Raw genomic sequence first — 20,421 nt, 5'->3', positions numbered from 1 at the left:
TTCCCCCATAGCACCTCTTCACAAGAAGGCATTTAAACCAAGAACTTCTGATCATTAGCCCTCTCATACACCACTGTTTCTTTCATTTCTATACTGTAGGAATTTAATGAGGAGACACATAGAAACACAAGAGTTGTAACGACGAGCTTAACACCCAAGTTTTTTAGAATCTTTCCCTTCTCTTCTTTTTCCTTTATATTTCTTTCCCACTTTCTCTCCCTCTGTTTCCCTGTGGGAGGATTTACTTACTGATTGCTGGATTTCAAGTGCTGTACTCCCTCTCACTAAGCTGTTACTTCTTTCAGTTAATTCTCTCAGTCATTAAGTGCTCACTATATTCCTAGGTACTGGAGATAGAAACCTGAAAGCAAAACAGTCCTCTGCGTTCAGAGACCTTACATTCTCATGAGGGAGGCAACCCTTAGGGTGGTAGCAAGAGATGGGGTTTTTGATTTGGGAAGTCAGAGGAATGCTGAGTAAGGCGTTAGGTTGTCATGCTTTTCCCAAAAGAAATGGCAGCATTCGACTGTTTCCAGTGGTTTAGGGAGCATAGGGGAAGATGCCCCAGGCTATTTCGATTAGATATATATGAAACATGGTTGGGTCCAGCTAGATAGAGTAGGTTAGTTTGCACTCATTGCACTCATGCTAGTCGTGCTCTGCCCCATGGCAGAGTTCCAAAGCTGAGTATATTCAATTGACCATTTCACCTAGGAAGGGAACTAGGAAAAGGTGTTCTCTGGTCTGGAGGAGAGGGGGTGTAAGGAAGGAGGAGATTGGCAGGGCAGAGGCAAGGAAGACAATAGCTTAATGATTGAGTAAACAAATATCTGTGGCAACTTATTATAAAAACGGCTTAAAACCTAGTTGACTTTTTTGCTTAATGCTTTCTCAGTCTTTACTCTCTACTCTTTCCCTCTCCATGTCACAAAATGGAACTTAGGAACATTTTCATGTATTTGTTTTATTTATCAAGTACATTTTTTAAATGTTAATTTAGAATATTCCAGATATATCAGTGATTCTATATTTAACATTTCATAGATCAATTAGGGTTTTTAAAAAAACCTTTTCTTTTATATGAGAGGGATTTATGGGGGAGGTCCCAGATTTATGAACTAACCCTCTTTTTCCTTTTAAAGATACCAGTAAAACTTCTTAAAAATAAAAACATGCCCCATTAGCCACTTGGGCCAAGTCACCTTACATTTCTGAATCTTAGTTTTTTCATCAGTCAAATGAGGAGTTTGTAATGGATAGTGTCAAGGGTTCCTTACAGCTAAGATTCAGTGATGTGACTTCCTACTTCCATTTTCCTATAGGTCAGAGGAACAAAAAAGGATTTTAACTCCACCTTGCTGGCACCTTCTGAGTTTATTGAAAAGGTTATTTGCCATCTGTTTTTGGGAGAGCAGATTGTTTCAAAATAGTTTTTGTAAAAAATTGTTAAATTCCCTTCAGTGTTAAGTGGGAGAGAGGCAGCTCATTGTAAATGAGACTTATATTCAGATCTTGGTTTCGATCCTGTCTCATATATTTACTATCTCCATGACCCTGGGCAAGTCACTTAATCTCTGAGCCTCAGGTTTTTGTTTTTTTTTGTCTAGACATGGAGATAATAATAGCATCTACTTCATAGGGTTATGGTGAAGATCAAATGAGATAGTATTTTTAAAGTGCTTTAAATGCTATATATATGTACGTTGATATTATTAGCAGCTGCTGTATAGAAAAGTTCATGAAGAAACAATATCCTCTGACTTGTAGAATTTGTGACAAATTCAAATGCATTTTGTTCTTATTGTTTTCAAATTAAGTTCCCCAAACTGATCAGTTAACTCTTATCATGAACAAAACTTTATTAATTTCCAACATTTTCAAAATCTATGCCTTACTTATCTTGGCTCTTTTATTATTAACTCAATTATGTTCTTGAGCCTGAATTCATTTTGGTTAAGGTTAGCGGGTCCTGCAGAGGAACCTTTTTGATTGAAGATAGCCTTGAGAGATATAGCATAATTTCCAACTTGCAAGATTATTTTCCCACTGAAAATTCTGAGAGATACAAGTACAAAGTATAATAAAGTTTGTAGGAAGAAAGCAGTTGACTTTCATGGGATTGAGGGAAGATCCATATCACTTCCTGGGAGAGATAAATGATGCTGGAACTAATGAAAATTTTCAGAGGAAACTCAAAAATGTAACAAGAATCTTTTAAAAAATCTGAATAGATTATTTAAAAAGTACAAAAGGCGCGGGGCGCAGTGGTTAAAGCACCGGCCCTGAATTCAGGAGTACCTGAGTTCAAATCCGGCCTCAGACACTTGACACTTACTAGCTGTGTGACCCTGGGCAAGTCACTTAACCCCCATTGCCTGCAAAAAACCAAAAAAAAAAAAAAAGTACAAAAGGCTATTAAGTCTATGAAGGGCTCATTTCTTTAGTTCTAACCTAAACACCATGCCAGTAGTATGTTCCAACAGTTGTGGTTCTCTTCATCTTACTTTGCATCATCAAAATCCAAGTACTGAAAATGATTGAACTATAGCAAAGTGGCACCAGATAAAGGGAATTTTTGTTGGCCTCATTGTTATGCTTATAGATGAATGCCTTCATTTTCTCTATTAGTAAGTTTTAAATAATATAAACAATATAGCAATAGCTATGTTAGAACTTGGGTATCCCTTGTGAAATTCTATGTAGAGTCAAAAAGAAAAGTATTTAATCCTCTCTTAAACCCAGGGTTTTAAATTCCAGCATTGTTGTTTTTTGAGAGAGAGTGTGTGTGTGTGTGTGTGTGTGTGGTGGTTTATTTCCTAAAATCACCTAAAAGTCACCACTAAATCTAGATGATTCAGCTATTGTAGATTGATTAGGCCTTTTTTGGAAGTAGTTTTCTTAAAACTAAGTTAAGATTTCTTTTAATAAGTGGCTAAAATTTTATCTGAAGATCCAGTCATCATGCAAGAGTGTAATCATCAATGAAAATGAATGCTAATGACTTAGGAGCTCTATTCTTCATTCACATGTAAAAGATGTATCCCATAAGAACTACATTCTGAACAATACCATTAAATACATAAGTGATCTGCAACTCCAGAGCTACTAAAATTTGGTTTCTAATACTTAACTGACCTGTTCAGTTACTTCTCTTCTTCCCTCAATCCCATGAAAGTCAACTGCTTTCTTCTTACAAACTTTCCTTTATTATACATTGTTGCCTAAGTTTTTGTTATGTATGTGGCATTTCCTTTAATATCCATATGCACAAATAGACCAATATTAGGCTTTGCTTTTATCTGTGACCCTGAACCTAGAGCACAGACATAATTATGTGTATCAGCTCAGCATTTTATAGGGACATTACCCTGGATATTATTCAGACCTGTGTAGTCATGTCCAGCTTTTAAGTGACCCCATGGTATTCAGACCTGCACTCTCATTTTTCCAGTTGAGGAAACTGGCCCACCAGAGTGGGGTAGAGCTAGTTAGTGTGATGTGGATCTGGAACTAGCCCACAAGTTTCCTGACTCCTCTATCAATTGTTCTTGGTATATTAAACACAGAGGCGACCTGGCTAGTGACTAGGGAGAGTGCTGGACTCGGATCTGGAAGATTAGCCTCTTGACATTTATTTGCTATTTGTCCTTGGATAAGTCACTTAAACTCTGTATAGATGGCTACCCCCTAGGACACCCTTCTACTCAGTCATGGACAGGCTTCAATCTGTGTTAGTGGAGGGAGTTCCCAGATAGCAGTTCTTTATGCTAATAAAAGATACTTTGTGTATAGTATTATGTTCCTCACTATTTCATACACTTTTTTAAAAGTTGAAGAACTATGATTTTGCATTAAGATTTTAAATAATGTTCTGACGTAACTGTTTAATAGAAATGGCATATACTAAGCAGTGTGTCCTTTCATGTGGAAAAAAAACTCTATGAGAGATACCTAAATTATTTCTTTCGTTCTATCAGTGTCCTAAAAAATCAGTAATAGTAGATTCCTGTCTTTATCTAGGTGAATGTAGGTAAGAGCTTATAACTGCAATTGTTTCTGGGTAAATATGATTTATTTAAAAAGGTGGGATGGTTTGTCATCTATTGTTTTTTCAACGAGAAATGCTATAAAGTTACAAATAAATGTTATAAGATATCTTCTTTTGTGTATAGGTTCGAGACTCAGCAATAAACAGCTTAGTGGAAATTTACAGACATGTAGGAGAACGTGTGAGGGCAGATCTCAGTAAAAAAGGATTACCACAGTCTCGGTGAGTTTACACTCTTCTTTTTTTAGTGCTTTCCCCCCATACTTTTCTTCCAGTTAACTTTTCTTCTTATAGTATTTTTAGAAGTAAATTCAGGATAAACTAGCATTTTTTTCTATCTACATAACTTCTCTTGCACTAGTCTGCTTTTCTCCCACCCTAGTTGAAACCCCTATTATGTTTTGCCAGGACTATTCCAAAAGCCTCCTGACTTGGCCGTCTGGACTTAAGTTTCTGCCTTCTCCAAACCATCCTGCAGGCAACAGCCAAGAGTGATTTTCTTCCCTAACATGCATGTCTGACCATGTCATTCTCCTCAATAAACTTCAGTGGTTCCCTTTTTCCTCTAGGACCAAATCTAAACTTCTCTGTTTGGTTTTTAAAGCCTTTGACAGCCTGGCCTCCGCCTACCTTTCTAACTCCCCCCTCATTGCTCCTTTTCTGTGTTCTTTGGCCAAGTCCACCCGGCCTTCTTGTGGTTCCTCACACATGGTACTCCACAGCTTTGCATTGGCTCTCATGCATGCCTTGGAATGCCCTCCTTCCTCACTTGCAACTCTTAAAATCCCTCTTTTATGTCAAAATTCTGCTCAGATGCTGCCTTCTACATGAAGTCTTCCCTGACTGCTCTTAGCTGCTAGTGTCCTCCTCTTCTAAACTAAACTTGCTTTTATTTTGTATATATTTATTTACATAAATGTTGTTTCCCTCAAAAGACTATTAACTCCTTAAGGGCAAAGAATATTTCTTTTCATTTTATCTCTTTATCCTCAGCCCCTAGCAAAGTCACAGGCACATTAGTGCTTAATAAATGCTTGTTAATTGTTTAAGATTAATGTTTAATTCTGGAAAACTTCTATTAAATGGGGTGTTTTGCAATCCTGGGAGATGGGAATTTAGTCGCATTCGGCCTCTTACAATACAAAAGCCTCTGTTTGTCTTCACAGTGCTTAGCACAGTGCCTGGCACATAGTAGGCACTTAATAAATACTTATTGATTCATTGATTTAATAGCAATAATATCCATGTTATCAGACTCTTTGCAAAAATCTTTTGGATTGTGGACATGACAGTTATAAAAATAATGAATTTTATTTGTATTAATTCTTGTTACAATGGAATTGACAACATCCATAGGATCTCAAGCCATTTTGCTTTGCTCCAACCTGCTCTGTGGGAAGTCAGGGTAAAATGAGAAAGCCTCCTAAAGCCAGGAAAGGCTAAAGATCTTATGCCATTTCTGCATTTTATGGTCCAGGAAACAAAGACTCAGTGACCTTCCTAATCACCACATGGCTAGTTAGGGACAGAAGTGAGCCAAGGCCAGTCCTGCTGTCCTGATGAACAGGGCACAACATTTTTTTCTGTGTTGTTCTGCTGGGCGCAGCCCCTTTCCTCTGCCTTCCATCTGCCTTGTCAAAATTGATAGGGCAGTAGTAGGGAAATCTGGGTATAGTAGCATTGATCACATACAGAGAGCTGCAGTGAACCTTGGAAGCTCTTTAGTCTCTCATGTTTCAAATGGTGAAACTGAGGCACAAAGAAGTTAGACTTAGCCCGGGTCATACAAGGAGTAAGTGACAGAGCCAAGATTCAGACCCAATTCCTCAACTCCTTTTTTCTATGTCAAGATTAATCCTTAGCTTGTTATCACCACTGTTGTTCCTAAAGCAGATATGCTGAAAGAGGGTCCCTGAACTCGTTAGTAAAAGGCTGAGTTATATTGTGGCCTGGTGCCCTAAAGCCCAAAGACTTTTTTCAATGGCCAATTTACAGGATAGTTTTCAGAGTTCATGCTATTATTTCCAACAGAAATATAAGAAATGATATGGACATAGTAATAGCTAGTGTATATTTCTCAAGTCCCTAGAAACGAAGGGTTATCAAGAAGCGAGGAAGCTTGGTTATCATATTTCATTCACATTGGAGTAGAGCTTTGTAGCTTACCCTTTTTATATAACAAATGAAGAAACAGGGACTCAGAGAGATTTAGGGCTTGCCCAAGCTTACATAAGTGGTAGGTAGCAAAGCCAAGGATGCCTAACTTGGGTTCTCTAACTCCAGATTCCCTGGAGAAGTGAGTTGCATGTTCTTTGCAAGTCTTCAAGCCAGTGGGAGAACCTGTGTTTTTAATTTAATTTTTTCTTGTTATTGAGAGGTTTCCCAGTGCATTAGACCCTGGCAGCTTGCTTTCTTTTTCACTGGCTATGGGCCCCAAAGGTATATGGCCCTTCATGTTTCATACCATTGTTTTAGAAGTTGAGTTTCTGTTACATTTGGCTGTGAGTGGCTGACCTGAGTATGTGAATATTCTGGAATTCTGATACATCATATTAGAATTTTTTTGTTGTTGTGTGAGCCAGTAGATTTTTCAGTTTAGTTTTCGCATTTCCCTGTCTTTATTTGGGCCTGCTGGATAATGAGGGATGAGACAACAAAGTGAGTTTGAAGGTAGGGAACAAAGCTTTTGATGGATCATCAAAAGAAGAAAGTCTTCAATTTGGAATGATTTGAGGGAAGCTTTAATTTTCCTTCTTTGTTAGTACCTACTTAGTGCTTTCCCTTTTATATCTTTCTCTTCATCTTTTCTTATACTGGTTCACAGCTATTTTTACTTCATTTTATTGTACTACAATTCCTCTTGCAGTATTTTCTTGTATGTGGTTCATTGTAATGTATCTGAGAATACTGTTCTGTGAAATCATCTCGAAACAGTGAAAAGATAGTCTCCTTAATCTTAGATTTGAATGAACTTGTATATCTTTAGGACAATGTCTAGGTCTTTACATGGTTTCTTAAACACTTTTTACCTTTCTTTATGGGAAAAACAACATAGTTTTCCAATCTTGTGGGGGGAAAATCAACAGTATAAAAAAAATCAGCAAGCTATATAAGAACTAAAAATCTGAAACACCAGTCTGCCTAAGGATAGAGGCTTTGTTATACTCTTATTTTTATCTTCATCGGTAGAGAGGGAGATTTATTCTGAGAGCCTATAACTCTTCATGAGAGAAGAGGAGACATAATTTACATTTCTAAGGTGAGCATTGAAGGAACTATGTGGTATATTTTGTCTATACTAGTATTTGATTCTGGTAACTTAATTCTGGGGGAGAAGTTGAGCAGCCATTTTGCAACATTTACTCCTCAGTGAAATAATGATCATAAGTCAATCTGTTCCATTTACAAAGAATTTGCACTGGGATAATTTTTTTCTATAGTAAGTGAGCCTGATAACTTCACTTAATGGAACTGTTGAAGATAGAATTCTTTTGATGAGGTGGGAAAGAAAATGCTAAGTTGTATGGTGGGGCACATGCTAATTTATCAACCTCTGACTAGGAAATCTGAAATCTCAATGTCGTCAAACACCTATGGAAACCACTTTTGTGGCACTTTCTGTCTATATCATTCCTTCAGTTTCATGCCTTAATGTCTTATATTGTCTTTTCATTTGTGTTTGGCTTGTTTCCTCAACTTAACTGTGAGTTTCTTCAGGGTAGTCTTTTCCTTCCTTCCTCCCGTCCTTTCTCCCATCCTTCCTCTCTCGGATTTGAACTCAGGTCCTCCCGAATCCAGGGCCAGTGCTCTATCCACTGGGCCACCTAGCTGCCCCAGCATTTTTCTAGATGTGGCTGAAGTACCATGTTTTGTCAAGCATAACACATTATAACACAATCCAAGAGACTATCCTCATTATTTTACCGTTTGGTATTTTATGGCACTTATATATTTTTATACAGAGATTTTTGGCTGTTGAGTATTCAAAGCTACAATAGGATTCAACTGGTGATTTTGATAAGAACATCAGTGAAATACAGGGACAGGGTAATAATTCCATTTTACAGTTGGGTGAATTTAGCTTTGAAGAGCTTGTGACTCACCCCTAGATCAATCAGTTTTACTTTCGAGGAGCTGGAATGAAGGATCTAAGTGTCCTGACTTCAGAATGCCAAGATGTCCTCATCCTTCAGAAGGATGAGTCGAGTTTAGCCTAGTGGGTGAGATTAAGATGGGAGATAATCTACCAAAACCCTGTTCTAGGTTGAGGCCTCCCACATAGAATAAGAGTGCTTCAGGGTAACAACCAGTGAATTAGACCAGCTTGTACTGTGGGGATTTATTAAATTGAGCTTTCGCTATAGGGGGGTTGTTTAAAAATATCTAATTATACTGAGTTAGTTTGTGATAAATTATGCAGAGTACAATAATTTTGTGTCTAGGCCAATATTAATGTTAACACGTGTGGCAGTGCCAGAAAGTGGAACTAAACTGTTCTAACAGTTTGTGGATTAGTCTGCCATTGGTAAAATGATGACTCCTCTTGGGCAAGTAGTAGTCCCCCAGCAATGTGCACACCATGGTTCTGTTTTTAAGTCTGAGATTTATTTTAGAAGTTTGCTGCCCATTGTTGAAATTCATGCATAAAATATTTTTAATTGACAATTAATAAAAGTGGATTGTGAAGCTTTAGGAATGAAGACGTCATGTGTACAAGCAGCTATTTGTGACTGAGGTTTCATTCACTCAAGCTTTAGCTGATAGACTTTTTGTTGTTATCATAGGTCCACCAACATATCATGTGATATTTTGTAATGCATAAGCAATTAACTTGGTCAATTTACTTTCGAATGGATCTTGTGGGGGGGGCAGGGCTTGGTTGTTTTTTTGTGGGGCAGTGAGGGTTAAGTGACTTGCCCAGGGTCACACAGCTAGTAAGTGTCAAGTATCTGAGGCTGGATTTGAACTCCTCCTGAATCCAGGGCTGGTGCTTTATCCACTGCACTACCTAACTGCCCCCATCTTGTATTTTGTAATAGTGTTATATTTTATATTTTTTCAATTACATGTAAAGATAGTTTTCAAAATTTGTGATTGTAAGATTTTGAGCTCCAAATTTTTCTCCCTCCTCCCCCTCACAAGGCCAGTAAGCAATCTGATGTAGGTTATACATTACAATCATGTTAAACATATTTCCACATTAGTCATGTTGGGCTCTCGTATATTTACAAAATGTCTTGCTACCATATCCTTATATTATTATTATTATTTTTGGTAGGGCAATGTGGGTTAAGTGACTTGCCCAGGGTAACACAGCTAGTAAGTGTCAAGTGTCTGCGGTCAGATTTGAACTCAGGTCCTTCTGAATCCAGGGCCGGTGCTCTATCCACTGCACCACCTACCTGCCCCCATATCCTTATATTCTTAAAAAATAACCAGTTTCTAACTAGTGACTATCAAAATGTGTATATTGAAAATAAACTGTACAACAAGACATAAACAGATTGGGTCACTCTTATTCCCTTAGTTTTATATTCTTTCACAAACCATTTAAGTAGTGAGTACAAAGCACCCTAGGACAGCTTGGTAGTGCAGTGTATAGAACACTGGACTTGGAATTGGGAAGACTCATTTTCCTGAGTTCAAATCTGGCTTCAGATACTTACTATCTTGGTGGCCCTGGGAGAGTCGCTTGACCTTGTTTACCTCAGTTTCCTCATCTGTAAAATGAGCTGGAGAAGGAAATGGCAACCCACTCTAGTGTCTTTGCCAAGACAACCCCAAAATGGAGTCACAAAGAGTCAGACACGACTGAAATGACTCAAAAACAACACAATGCACCTTGCTAGGTATTTTGGGAGGTATAAAGATAATTAAAGTATAATCTCTGCCCTCATAGAGTTTGTGATCTAGTAGGGCATAAGACACATCCACTTTCCTGTCAATTCCATTTGCTCTTTTCTGTCTTCTGGCTAAAACCTGATTCTCTCCCAATCTTAATTTCCACCCCTACACAAAGGATTCCAGATCCTTAATTATACTCTACCCCTTCCCAGAGGTTGTGAACCAGGCAGGCCCCACCAACCCCCAATGGATCCTCACCATTTGCCTTCCCCCTATACCATCTAGACTAGCAGCAGTTGCTGGGATTAGCGCTTTCCCAATTAGATGTGAACACCTTTAGAGCAGGGACAGTTTCAGTTTTCTGTTTGTATTTAATTCTTTACAATTTCCTATACTTAGTAAATCACTCAGGAAATGGTTTTTCATTGATTTTGTAACTTCAAACAAATACCATACCTTAAGTATAAAGTATCATACAGATAAGACCAGCAGAGAGGTACAAGTTATACTATATTTGGTCCAAATAAGGTAAGGTAAATTACACCTGGAGTGAGATAAGCCAACCCATCCTGAAGGAGGTAACATTTGAGCTAGGTTTTGAATAATTGCCATGATTTCAACAGTTAGAGGTTGAAGGCTAGACATAGCAAAAGAAAATACCCTGGGTAAATGCATAGATAATAGGATCACAAGAACATAGATCTGTAACCAAAAGGGACCTTAGAAATAATTTAGTCTTCCACTTTCATTTTACAGATAGGGAAACTGAAGCTCAGGTTACATAGGCGGTAAGTAGCAGAACTAGGATTTGAATCCAGGCAGGTCCTCAGAAGGAAAACACTGGCTATTTGAATACTCCAGTTTGGTTGGGGCATAAGGTATGTTAAAGGGAATGATGAGAATTGAAGCCAACAACATAGGTTATTATCAGGGGCTTAATTTTCTCATAGTAGCAAAAGGGTCTGTAAGCTCCCCCTTTCATCCTAGTGTCTTAGCATAGTGATATCCATATGCCATGGGCCTCTGGATTATTTTTACCTGGTGATAGTCCTCATGGAAGAGACAGTAGCTGTGCATCTAACAACTTCATTCCTCAATAACAGTCATCTTTAGCATTTCACTGTAGCATAGACCAGGGCTTCTTATGCTTTTCCACCAGCAACCCCTTTTCATCATTGAAATTTTTATGTGACCCTGGGTATGTAGGTATATAAAATAGGCATACCCAACCTTTTACTCTTGCCAGATTTTTAGCAATCCCCACATTCACTTTATTTTTTATTTTTTTTTATTTGTTTATTTTTAGTGAGGCAATTGGGGTTAAGTGATTTGGCCAGGGTCACACAGCTAGTAAGCGTTAAGTGTCTGATGCCAGATTTGAACTCAGCTACTCCTGACTCCAGGGCCGGTGCTCTATCCACTGCACCACCTAGCTTCTCTCCTCCCCCCCCCCCCCCCTTTCACTTTAAACCCACTGTTTAAAAAGCTTTGGCATAAACCACTTAAGTAGCACAGTTACTGTGGTAAATGTAGTTTGCTGTTTCAAGGATAATTGTCTCACAGTTGTGCTTAAAAATAGTTAATTTCTTGATGCTTTTGGAGAAAACGCTTCAGATAATCCTAAATTGTAGGTAATCATTAAAACATTTGTTTGTCTTCAGAGTTAGTCTGTTTTACTTTCTGTATTCATCTGACTGACTTCCTTCAGGAATTTTTGGGGATATACCCATAGGTTCATGGATAGTCAAGAATTAATCATATAGGACTTATAGTTAAGTGGTAAGTTGTCATTTAATTTTTTTTTTTTTGGGGTTTGGTGGGACAATGAGGGTTAAGTGACTTGCCCAGGGTCACACAACTATTAAGTGTCAAATGTCTGAGGCCGGATTTGAACTCAGGTCCCCCGGGCCAGTGCTTTATCCACTGAGCCACCTAGCTGCCCATTGTCATTTAATATTAACAATGCATCTTACAGGGCAGCTAGGTGGTGCAGTGGATAGAGCACCGGCCCTGGAATCAGGAGTACCTGAGTTCAAATCTGGCCACAGACACTTAACACTTACTAGTTGTGTGACCATGGGCAAGTCACTTAATCCCAATTGCCTCACTAAAAAAACCAAAAACAAACAAACAAACAATTCATCTTACAAGTGATTAACTTGTTTTTGTTAACAATTTTATTACTGTAAAACTACCCTAAAAGCATTGCAACATACCTATGCAAAAGACACATAATACCAAAGTTCTAAAAAGGAAATAAAATCACCACCTTCCACCCAAATGGGAGGATAGATACACACACACACACACACACACACACACACACACACACACACACACACACACGCACACACGCACGCACGCACACACATCTGCTCTGACATTGTTGGCTGTGTTGCTGGCTTTGTCGAGCACAACTTGAACTAGGACCTCATCTTCCATTACCACACATCTACAGGGAGAAGGATTACCATAATGTCTCTGGGCTGAAATGAAAGCTTGGGACTACCCAATGGTATTTTTCCCCCTGCAGTCATTCAAACACTGCATGGCCCTTAATTCAAGTGATTAATTTCTTAAAAAGAAGCACAATTTAAAAGCACATGAAGTTGGAAGGCTGAGCCTTGTATAAAGCAGTGGTTTCCAAAGGTGCTATAGGTAGATGTTAAAATCGCGAGTTTAGATATTCTACCTTTTGCATCTGGGAGGGAAGCTACAAGCTATTTGTGCTCCTGGGTATATGAGGGAAAAAATCTCTCTCAGACTAGGTTTGGAAGTTGTTGTTTTTCTTTTGTTTTTGAAGAGGACCAGTGACTTCACGAGTGATGTCTTGATTTGAACATGAATTGGATTTAAGTGAGGCAGAGTTACACAGTCATCAGCTCATTCTTTCTTCCCGAGTCTTTTAAGTTCAGTAGTGAGACAAAACTGATGTTGATGGTCCAGGATGCAGTTCAGGTGGTCAGAGGATGACCTTCAAATTTTTGAAGGTTTTGAGAACTCTGTAACACCTGCTTCAGCCACTTTTCATGGCTGTTAGGATAAATTGTTCTCATATGCCTGTTCTACCAGGGAAAGTCTTCTCATGCTTTGGGTAGACATCCCCCTAAGTAACTGACAGGTTTAGGGCCTGGTTTGGCCCATCTGCTGAGATGATTTCCGGGGGTGTGGCTACTGCATGTGCTGCAGCACCTTGGAGGCATGGGTGAGAATCCTATGAAGGAAGACACCAAAGCTGGCTGAGCAACCCTGAAAAGGGCATGGCAAGCCCTCCCACCCAAGGTGCTAGTCCTGCAACTTTGAAAGGGAGGCTTCTGACAGCTCATTGTTATTCTAGATTATTATTATACAATTCCTTTGCATTCCTTGTTGGGGCTTTGCTGCTCCAGCCTGATTGTGTTTTGAGAAATTAGGTGCTGGAAAGCTGGGGGGGGGGGGCGGGAATTCATGGACATTTAGTTGAAAACATTTTGGAATCAGTGAAGCACATCTTTGAAGTGAAATAGAATCAATTAATTTTATAGCAGAGGGAACTGTAAAAGTCATCTAGTTTATCCCGTTCGGTTCTTTCCCCCTCTTCTGTGCTGATTTCTGTGATGGTTGTGTCTCTGTTTCTCCTTCCATCTGACTGTTTTCTTAGTCTCCTTTCTTGAAACCCCTTAGGAAGGAGTGTACTTCAGGGCTCTGGTCTTTGGTCTCTCCACTTTTCTTTTTGCATTCTCTTCCTTGATGCTTTTACTTGTTTCTATGGATTCAGTTATGCAGATAATTCCTAAATCTATTAGTGTAGGCCTGATCTCTCTTCTGCTTGTCAGCCTCACACCTCAAAAGCCTCTTAGCTTTTTCCATATGACTCTTTCATCAATACCTCAAGTTTGAATTTGTAACTCTCCCCCTCCCCAAACCTGTGCCTGCCCCAGATTTCTCTATTGCTGATGGTACCACTATTCTCCTTGTCGCTTAGGTTTATAATCTTAGTGTTGTCATCCTTGATTTCTCTATTACCCCCTCCCCCAACCACCAGTTAATACTTCTCAAATTACCTTATCATAGTTTACATGGATCATAGATCTTGAGCTGGAAGCAATTTCAGAATCCATCTCTTCTAACCCTCTAATTTTATAGATGAGGAAACTAAGGCTCAAGAAAGCCAAGTGACAGGGGGCAGCTAGGTGGCGCAGTGGATAGAGCACTGGCCCTGGAATCAGGAGGACCTGAATTCAAATCCAGCCTCAGACACTTAACACATCCCAGCTGTGTGACCCTGGGCAAATCACTTAACCCCAATTGCCTCACCCCCCCCCCCCCAAAACAAGTGACTTGCCTAGGGTCACACAGCTGGGATGTGTTAAGTGTCTGAGGCTGGATTTGAACTCAGGTCCTCCTGAGGTAGTAAATGGCAGAGATGAGAAGTGAAGGCAGGCCCTGACTTTAAAATCAGGCTGCTGCTTTGCTGGGCTGCTTTTATCCATTTCTTTCCCTGCCATCTCTCCACCTCTCCCTGAAGAATATAAGCTCCTTAAAGCCATGTTTCAGTTTTTGTTCTTTTGTTATATATCTCTAGTCCCCTTATACACAATTCAGGGCAGCTAGGTGGCGGATAAAGCACCAGCCCTGAATTCAGGAGGACCTGAGTTCAAATTTGGCCTCAGACACTTGACTTAGCTGTGTGACCCTGGGCAAGTCACTTAACCCTCATTGCAGGGTCCGGTTTCCTCCCTCCCCCAAGAAAAAAAAAATTGATACCAGAGAGATTCAATGCCTTTCTTGCTCAGAGAGACACATAATCAAGTAATAGAGATGGATTTAGACACAGACAGTTCAGTGCTTTTCTCCTGTCTCATGTTTAATAAGTAACTATTGAGAGCACTTCCTCTAGAGTAGTTACTGGAATGTGTTGGGGCATAGAAATGAAGTAAAGTTCTTCTAGCAGAGTTGGGGAGAAAAGAAGTAAAGCATTTAGAGGCTATTATAAGATAGAACGTATTAAATTAAAGGGTTGAATTCTGAAAGTCCTAAATTATTGGGTGTAAAATGCTTGAGTGCTTTGGGTGGTCACTGAATGGGAGTGCTTTGCTAGAGCCTGAATTTCAGTTAAAATGTTGTTATTATGCTTTTTATTAGGTTTTCTGGTGTGATTCCCCCCCTCCCCTTCTTTTACATTCAGTTGTCAAGCTTCTAAAATGGAATGCTTTGACTAGTTGATGAGATTTTTATTTTTAAAAAATTAATGTGAAAATAAATATAAATATCGAGAGCATTCTTTTTTTAAAAAAAATTAAAATCTCTTAGCAGGTTACATGAGTTCTTTCTGTTAGAAATAATAAATACTATTAAGACAGAAAAAGTCTTTTGTAATATAATATTAGCACATCTTAAAACCTTCATCAGACTTGGTCAACATTATTTATCCTCAGTATAGAAGTCAAGTTATTCAAGAAAGTATTTATTTGTTCATTCTTGTTTGGGGCTGCATGTCAAGTATTTTCACCAGCATTCATTCATTCATGCTTCATTTCTATTTTGACATAACTGAGTATGTGATCCCACATTTTATTTTTTTGTCTTTTAATTTCAAACAGGTTAAATGTAATTTTTACAAAATTTGATGACGTCCAAAGATCTGGTAACATGATACAGTCTGCAAGTGGTGAGTAGAAAAGATAGTGTGATGACTATTAAGACGTTATCTGTATGATGACATCATATTTGCTCTGTCTGAAATAGGTAATATTTTAGCTGAGTAAGGGGAACTAGAACTTAAGTCCTTGGAGTTACCACTTGTGAAAAGCAATCACATTCCAACTGTCACTTCTTTTTTTGTATAGTGTCAATTTGAGCAGATATGTTTTGTTACCTAGTGTTATACATAGCACATCAATGTAACAGCACTAATATGAGTAATTTCATATCCTTTTTATTCATTACAAATTAAAGTAGTTAGACTTACCTGCTTTTGATACTGTAGGTCCTATCCCAACAGGAGAAAGGAGTGGTCACAATGTAATAGAACAAGGCTGCCCTAGCGGTAACAAAAAGTCTTAAATTATGAGAAACCTTCAAAAAGAAAGTGAATGCAGGAATCTGGACTTGAGTCATTGTAGAGAATTGTTAGAACCAAGCTCTTGGGTAAATGACCCCCAAAGTAGCTCAATGAATTGGTTATTAAGCATTTGTTAAGGGCCTACTGTCTGCCACACACTGTGCTAAGCAGTGAGGATACAAAGACAGACAGAAGACAGTCCTTGATAGCAAGGTATCCACAGTTTAACAGGGAAAACAACATACAAACAGTTGTGTGCAGACAATCTGTCAATGGCATAAGTTGGATATCATTGCAAAGGGAAGTTACTAGCATTAATGGGGTTGAGGAAGGGCTTCCTGTAAATGAATGGCATGATCATGTCAGAGCAGAATGTAAATGCCTCAGGTTTATTTGACAAGAAGTAGGTATGAACAAAAGCTTCCTTAGCTTTACTTTACAGATGAGGAAACTGAAGTTAACAGAGTTTGCATGACTTGCTTGACACAGCTAGGAAGTGGGGGGGTTGATTTTGGAACCCTGATTTGCTGCAGCAGGGCCCGTCTTTCACTGTTACATCAGAGTGCTAGTTGTAAATATGATGGACCATTGAGGGCCTCTAGAAACTGGATCTAACTGAGTTTAATTTACTTGCCCTGGACCACACAGATAATTAGTTTCTTAGGTCATATTCAAACTTAGGTCTCCCTGACTCCTAACTCAGCACTGCAACATCTAGCTGTCAGATGAATATAATGGGAAACAACTGGTGACCCCAAATGATCTGATGTTCCAATATATCTTTGGACTTCATTTTACACATTGCTTTCTCACAGGTTGAATGTAAAGTTTCTATCTTCTTCATGAAGATAATGAGAAGCTTACAAATTTTAACAAAAAATAAGTTATAGAAATGGAGTTAGACTGTTTTAACAAATTAGGTTGACTTAGGATATGGCTAACTTAATAGAGGGTTGAAGTCTCATGTGTTAGACTGCATCTTAGAACACTCAAGGAATTCAGTTCCATTCAATAAGCATTTATTGAATGCCTATTTTGTGTTACTAACACCTATCGGCAACAATATTTGCTGGTAAGTCAAAATTGACTTTGGTCGCTTTGGACTTTATGACCTGAGTCCAGTGAACAAGGTCCCTTGAGTTCCTTCATCTCCAAGCACTCTGACTTGTAATACCAAAATTGACTACTGCTTTTATTTCCTTTTTGTTGTTGTTGTTGTTGTTGTTTTACTTTTTTTTAATTAATAAAGTATTTTATTTTTTTCCGTTACATGTAAAAATAGTTCTCAATTTTTGTTTATACAACCTTTACAATTTCAGATTTTTCTCCCTCCCTCCCCCCTCCCCTAGACAGCAGGTAATCTGATATAGGTTATATATATATATATATATATATATATATATATATATATATACACACACACACACACACACACATAATAACATTAATCCTATTTCTGCATTAGTCATGTTATAAGAGAAAAAATCAGAGCACTGATGAAAAACCTCAAATAGAAAAAAACAACAGCACCAAAAACAAAAGAAATAGTATGGTTCATTCAGCATCTATACTCCACAGTTCTTTTTTTTTTTTTTCCCTGGATTTGGAGATCCTCTTCCATCATGAGTTCCCTGGGACTCTTCTGTATCATTGCATTGGTGAGAAGAATATAGTCCATCACAGTAGGTCAACACTCAATGTTGATGATACTGTGTACAATGTTCTTCTGGTTCTGCTCATCTCACTCATCATCAGCTCACGTAAGACCCTCCAGGTTTCTCTGAACTCCTCCTGCTCATCATTTCTTACAGCACAATAGTATTCCATTGTATTCATATACCACAACTTGTCCAGCCATTCCCCAATGGATGGGCACCCCCTCAACTTCCAATTCCTTGCCACCACATAAAGAGCAGCTATAAATATTTTTGTACATGTGGGTCCCTTTCCCCCTTCCATGATCTCTTTGGGAAAAATACCCAAAAGTGGTATTGCTGGGTCAAAGGGTATGCATAGCTTTATTGCCCTTTGGGCATAATTCCAAATTGCTCTCCAGAATGGTTGGATCAGTTCACAGCTCCACCAACAATGGATTAGTGTTCCAATTTTCCCACAGCTTCTCCAACATTTATTATCTTCCTTTTTTGTCATTTTAGCCAATCTGATAGGTGTCAGGTGGTACCTCAGAGTTGTTTTAATTTGCATCTCTCTAATCATTAGAGATTTAGAGCATTTTTTCATATGAGAATAGATAGCTTTGGTTTCTTCATCAGAAAACTGCCTGTTCATATCCTTTGACCATTTCTCAATTGGGGAATGACTTGGGTTCTTATGAATTTGATTTAATTCCCTATATATTTTAGAGATGAGGCCTTTATCAGAAGTACTGGCCTCAAAAATTGTTTCCCAGCTTTCTGCCTCCCTTCTAATTTTGGATGCATTGCTTCTGTTTGTACAAAAATTTTTTAATTTAATGTAATCAAAATCATCCATTTTGCATTTTATAATATACTCTATCTCTTCTTTGGTCAAAAACTGTTTTCCTTTCCAAAGATCTGATAGGTAGACTATTCCTTTCTCTTCTAATTTACCAATGGTATCCCCTCTTATGTCTAAATCGTGTATCCATTTTGACCTTATTTTATAGTATAAGGTGTAAGATGTTGGTCTGTGCCTAATTTCTGCCATACTATCTTCCAGTTTTCCCAGCAGTTTTTGTCAAATACTGAGTTCCTATTCCAGAAGCTGGAGTCTTTGGGTTTATCAGACACTACATTACTAGGGTCATTTACTACTGCATTTCCTGAGCCTAGCCTATTCCATTGATATACCACTCTATTTTTTAGCCAGTACCAGATAGTTTTGATGACTGCTGCTTTATACTAAAGCTCCAGGTTTGGAACCGCTAACCCACTGTTTGTTTGTTTTTTTAATACATAGCACTGTGTTGTCGTATATTATTTTATTTGCCCTGGAGAGACCATTATTATCATCTGTGTTTGACAGGGTGAAGAAGTTCAGGCACTGATAACCCATCATAAATTAGATGATTGTTAAGAACCTGACCTGAAATCCAGACCCCTTGATTCCTACTCTGATGGTCTCTTCACTACAAAGTTTTGTGTTTTCATGTCTTTACTTATGCATATATGCATTTTTGGCACACTACACCTGTGTTCAGTGCTTCTTGGAACCTGTCATTCCTAGGGAAGAAAGTACCAAGCAGAACAGTAAAAGTTCTTGCAAAAAAACCAGCTTTGACTTTCTTAACTTTCTTAACTTGAATTGTTGTTATACGATGGATGTTCATTTTAATGCTGGTGTTAGGGGAAAAGGACAAGGTGCATAATATTGGCTTTATATTTCTTGAACTTGAGCTATACTCTCCACCTCCACACCCCTCAGCATGTTATCCTTGGAGAACATAATCTTAGCTTACAAGAGAAATAATAATAACTGGAAGAGGAGGAAGTAGGAGAAGAAGGGGAAGAGAAGAATTTATCTAGTACTTTAAATGTTGCAAAACATGTTACGTATTTTTTTATTTGCTTCTCAACACCAGGATCAGTCAAGCAGTATGTAAATTCAGAGCTTCTTAGGTCCTAGTCTCCTATTCTGCCCATCACACCATGTTCCCTTTCAAGTGCCTAAGCAGCCCCTGCATTTAGAATTGGAAGTGATTGAGGGAGTAGACTGGGAAGGGATCATGAAAAGAGAACAGCGTCTCTTCACCGGTTTCATTTATTTTCATAAATGGTAAAGGCTATTGGGGGAGTAGGTAGAGGATGGGGGAGCTAATTGATATTTCTTTGAAGACCTAGAATTTCATCTTATTGCAGTGCTTCAAATGTGTGTCTGTGTTTCACTGTTACCTCTTTTGGGTTTTGAATATTGAACTTAATTTTTAAAAGGTTAAGTGAAGAAAGAACTAGAGATTAGGTTTCTAGCACCCCAAATGTATACTTTTTTTGGGGGGGGTGAGGCAATGAGGGTTAAGTGAATTGTCCAGGGTCACACAGCTAGTAAGTGGCAAGTGTCTGAGGCTGGATTTGAACTTGGGTCCTCCTGAATCCAGGGCTGGTGCTCTATCCACTGTGCCACCTAGCTGTCCACCCCAGATGTATACCTAAAAGGATTTCAGAACCATTAACTTTAAAATCAGTTTGAAACTGCTTAGGGACTATGATCTTTAGGAGTAGTCAGTACCTATTTGGTAAAAAGCAAACAATGCCCAATGTACCCAATTTTCTTTTCTGATAAAATAACTGACCTTAGTCAGTGTAAGGTGGAAGGAGGAGACTCACTTGTACCAGTTGTGGAAAAGCTAGCTCAGTCTAGAATGAAATAAAAAGAGCTGGAGGAGGGCAGCATTCATCATTGCAAACATAAGTCATAATACTCTTTTGGAATTGTCATCCTCTACTTGGGAATATGTTAGAAGATTTTCACATCTACCCTCAGTACTCAGCACTTCACGCAGAAGATG

At 38.5% G+C, this 20,421-nt stretch overlaps 1 protein-coding gene across 1 annotated transcript in view; it reads left to right on the top strand.

Annotated features, from left to right (window-relative positions):
* CLASP1 (cytoplasmic linker associated protein 1) overlaps positions 1–20,421 on the top strand; it is a 336,648-nt gene that overhangs the window by 117,212 nt on the left and 199,015 nt on the right. Inside the window, 2 exon segments of the mRNA XM_043996430.1 lie at positions 4,173–4,270; positions 15,475–15,542. Coding sequence (XP_043852365.1) covers positions 4,173–4,270; positions 15,475–15,542 — 166 coding nt within the window.

This window comes from Dromiciops gliroides, chromosome 3 (assembly GCF_019393635.1).
Source record: "Dromiciops gliroides isolate mDroGli1 chromosome 3, mDroGli1.pri, whole genome shotgun sequence".
Lineage (NCBI taxonomy): Eukaryota > Metazoa > Chordata > Mammalia > Microbiotheria > Microbiotheriidae > Dromiciops > Dromiciops gliroides.
Note: the sequence above shows the minus strand (reverse complement) of the source record. Positions and strands in the feature narration are given on the sequence as shown.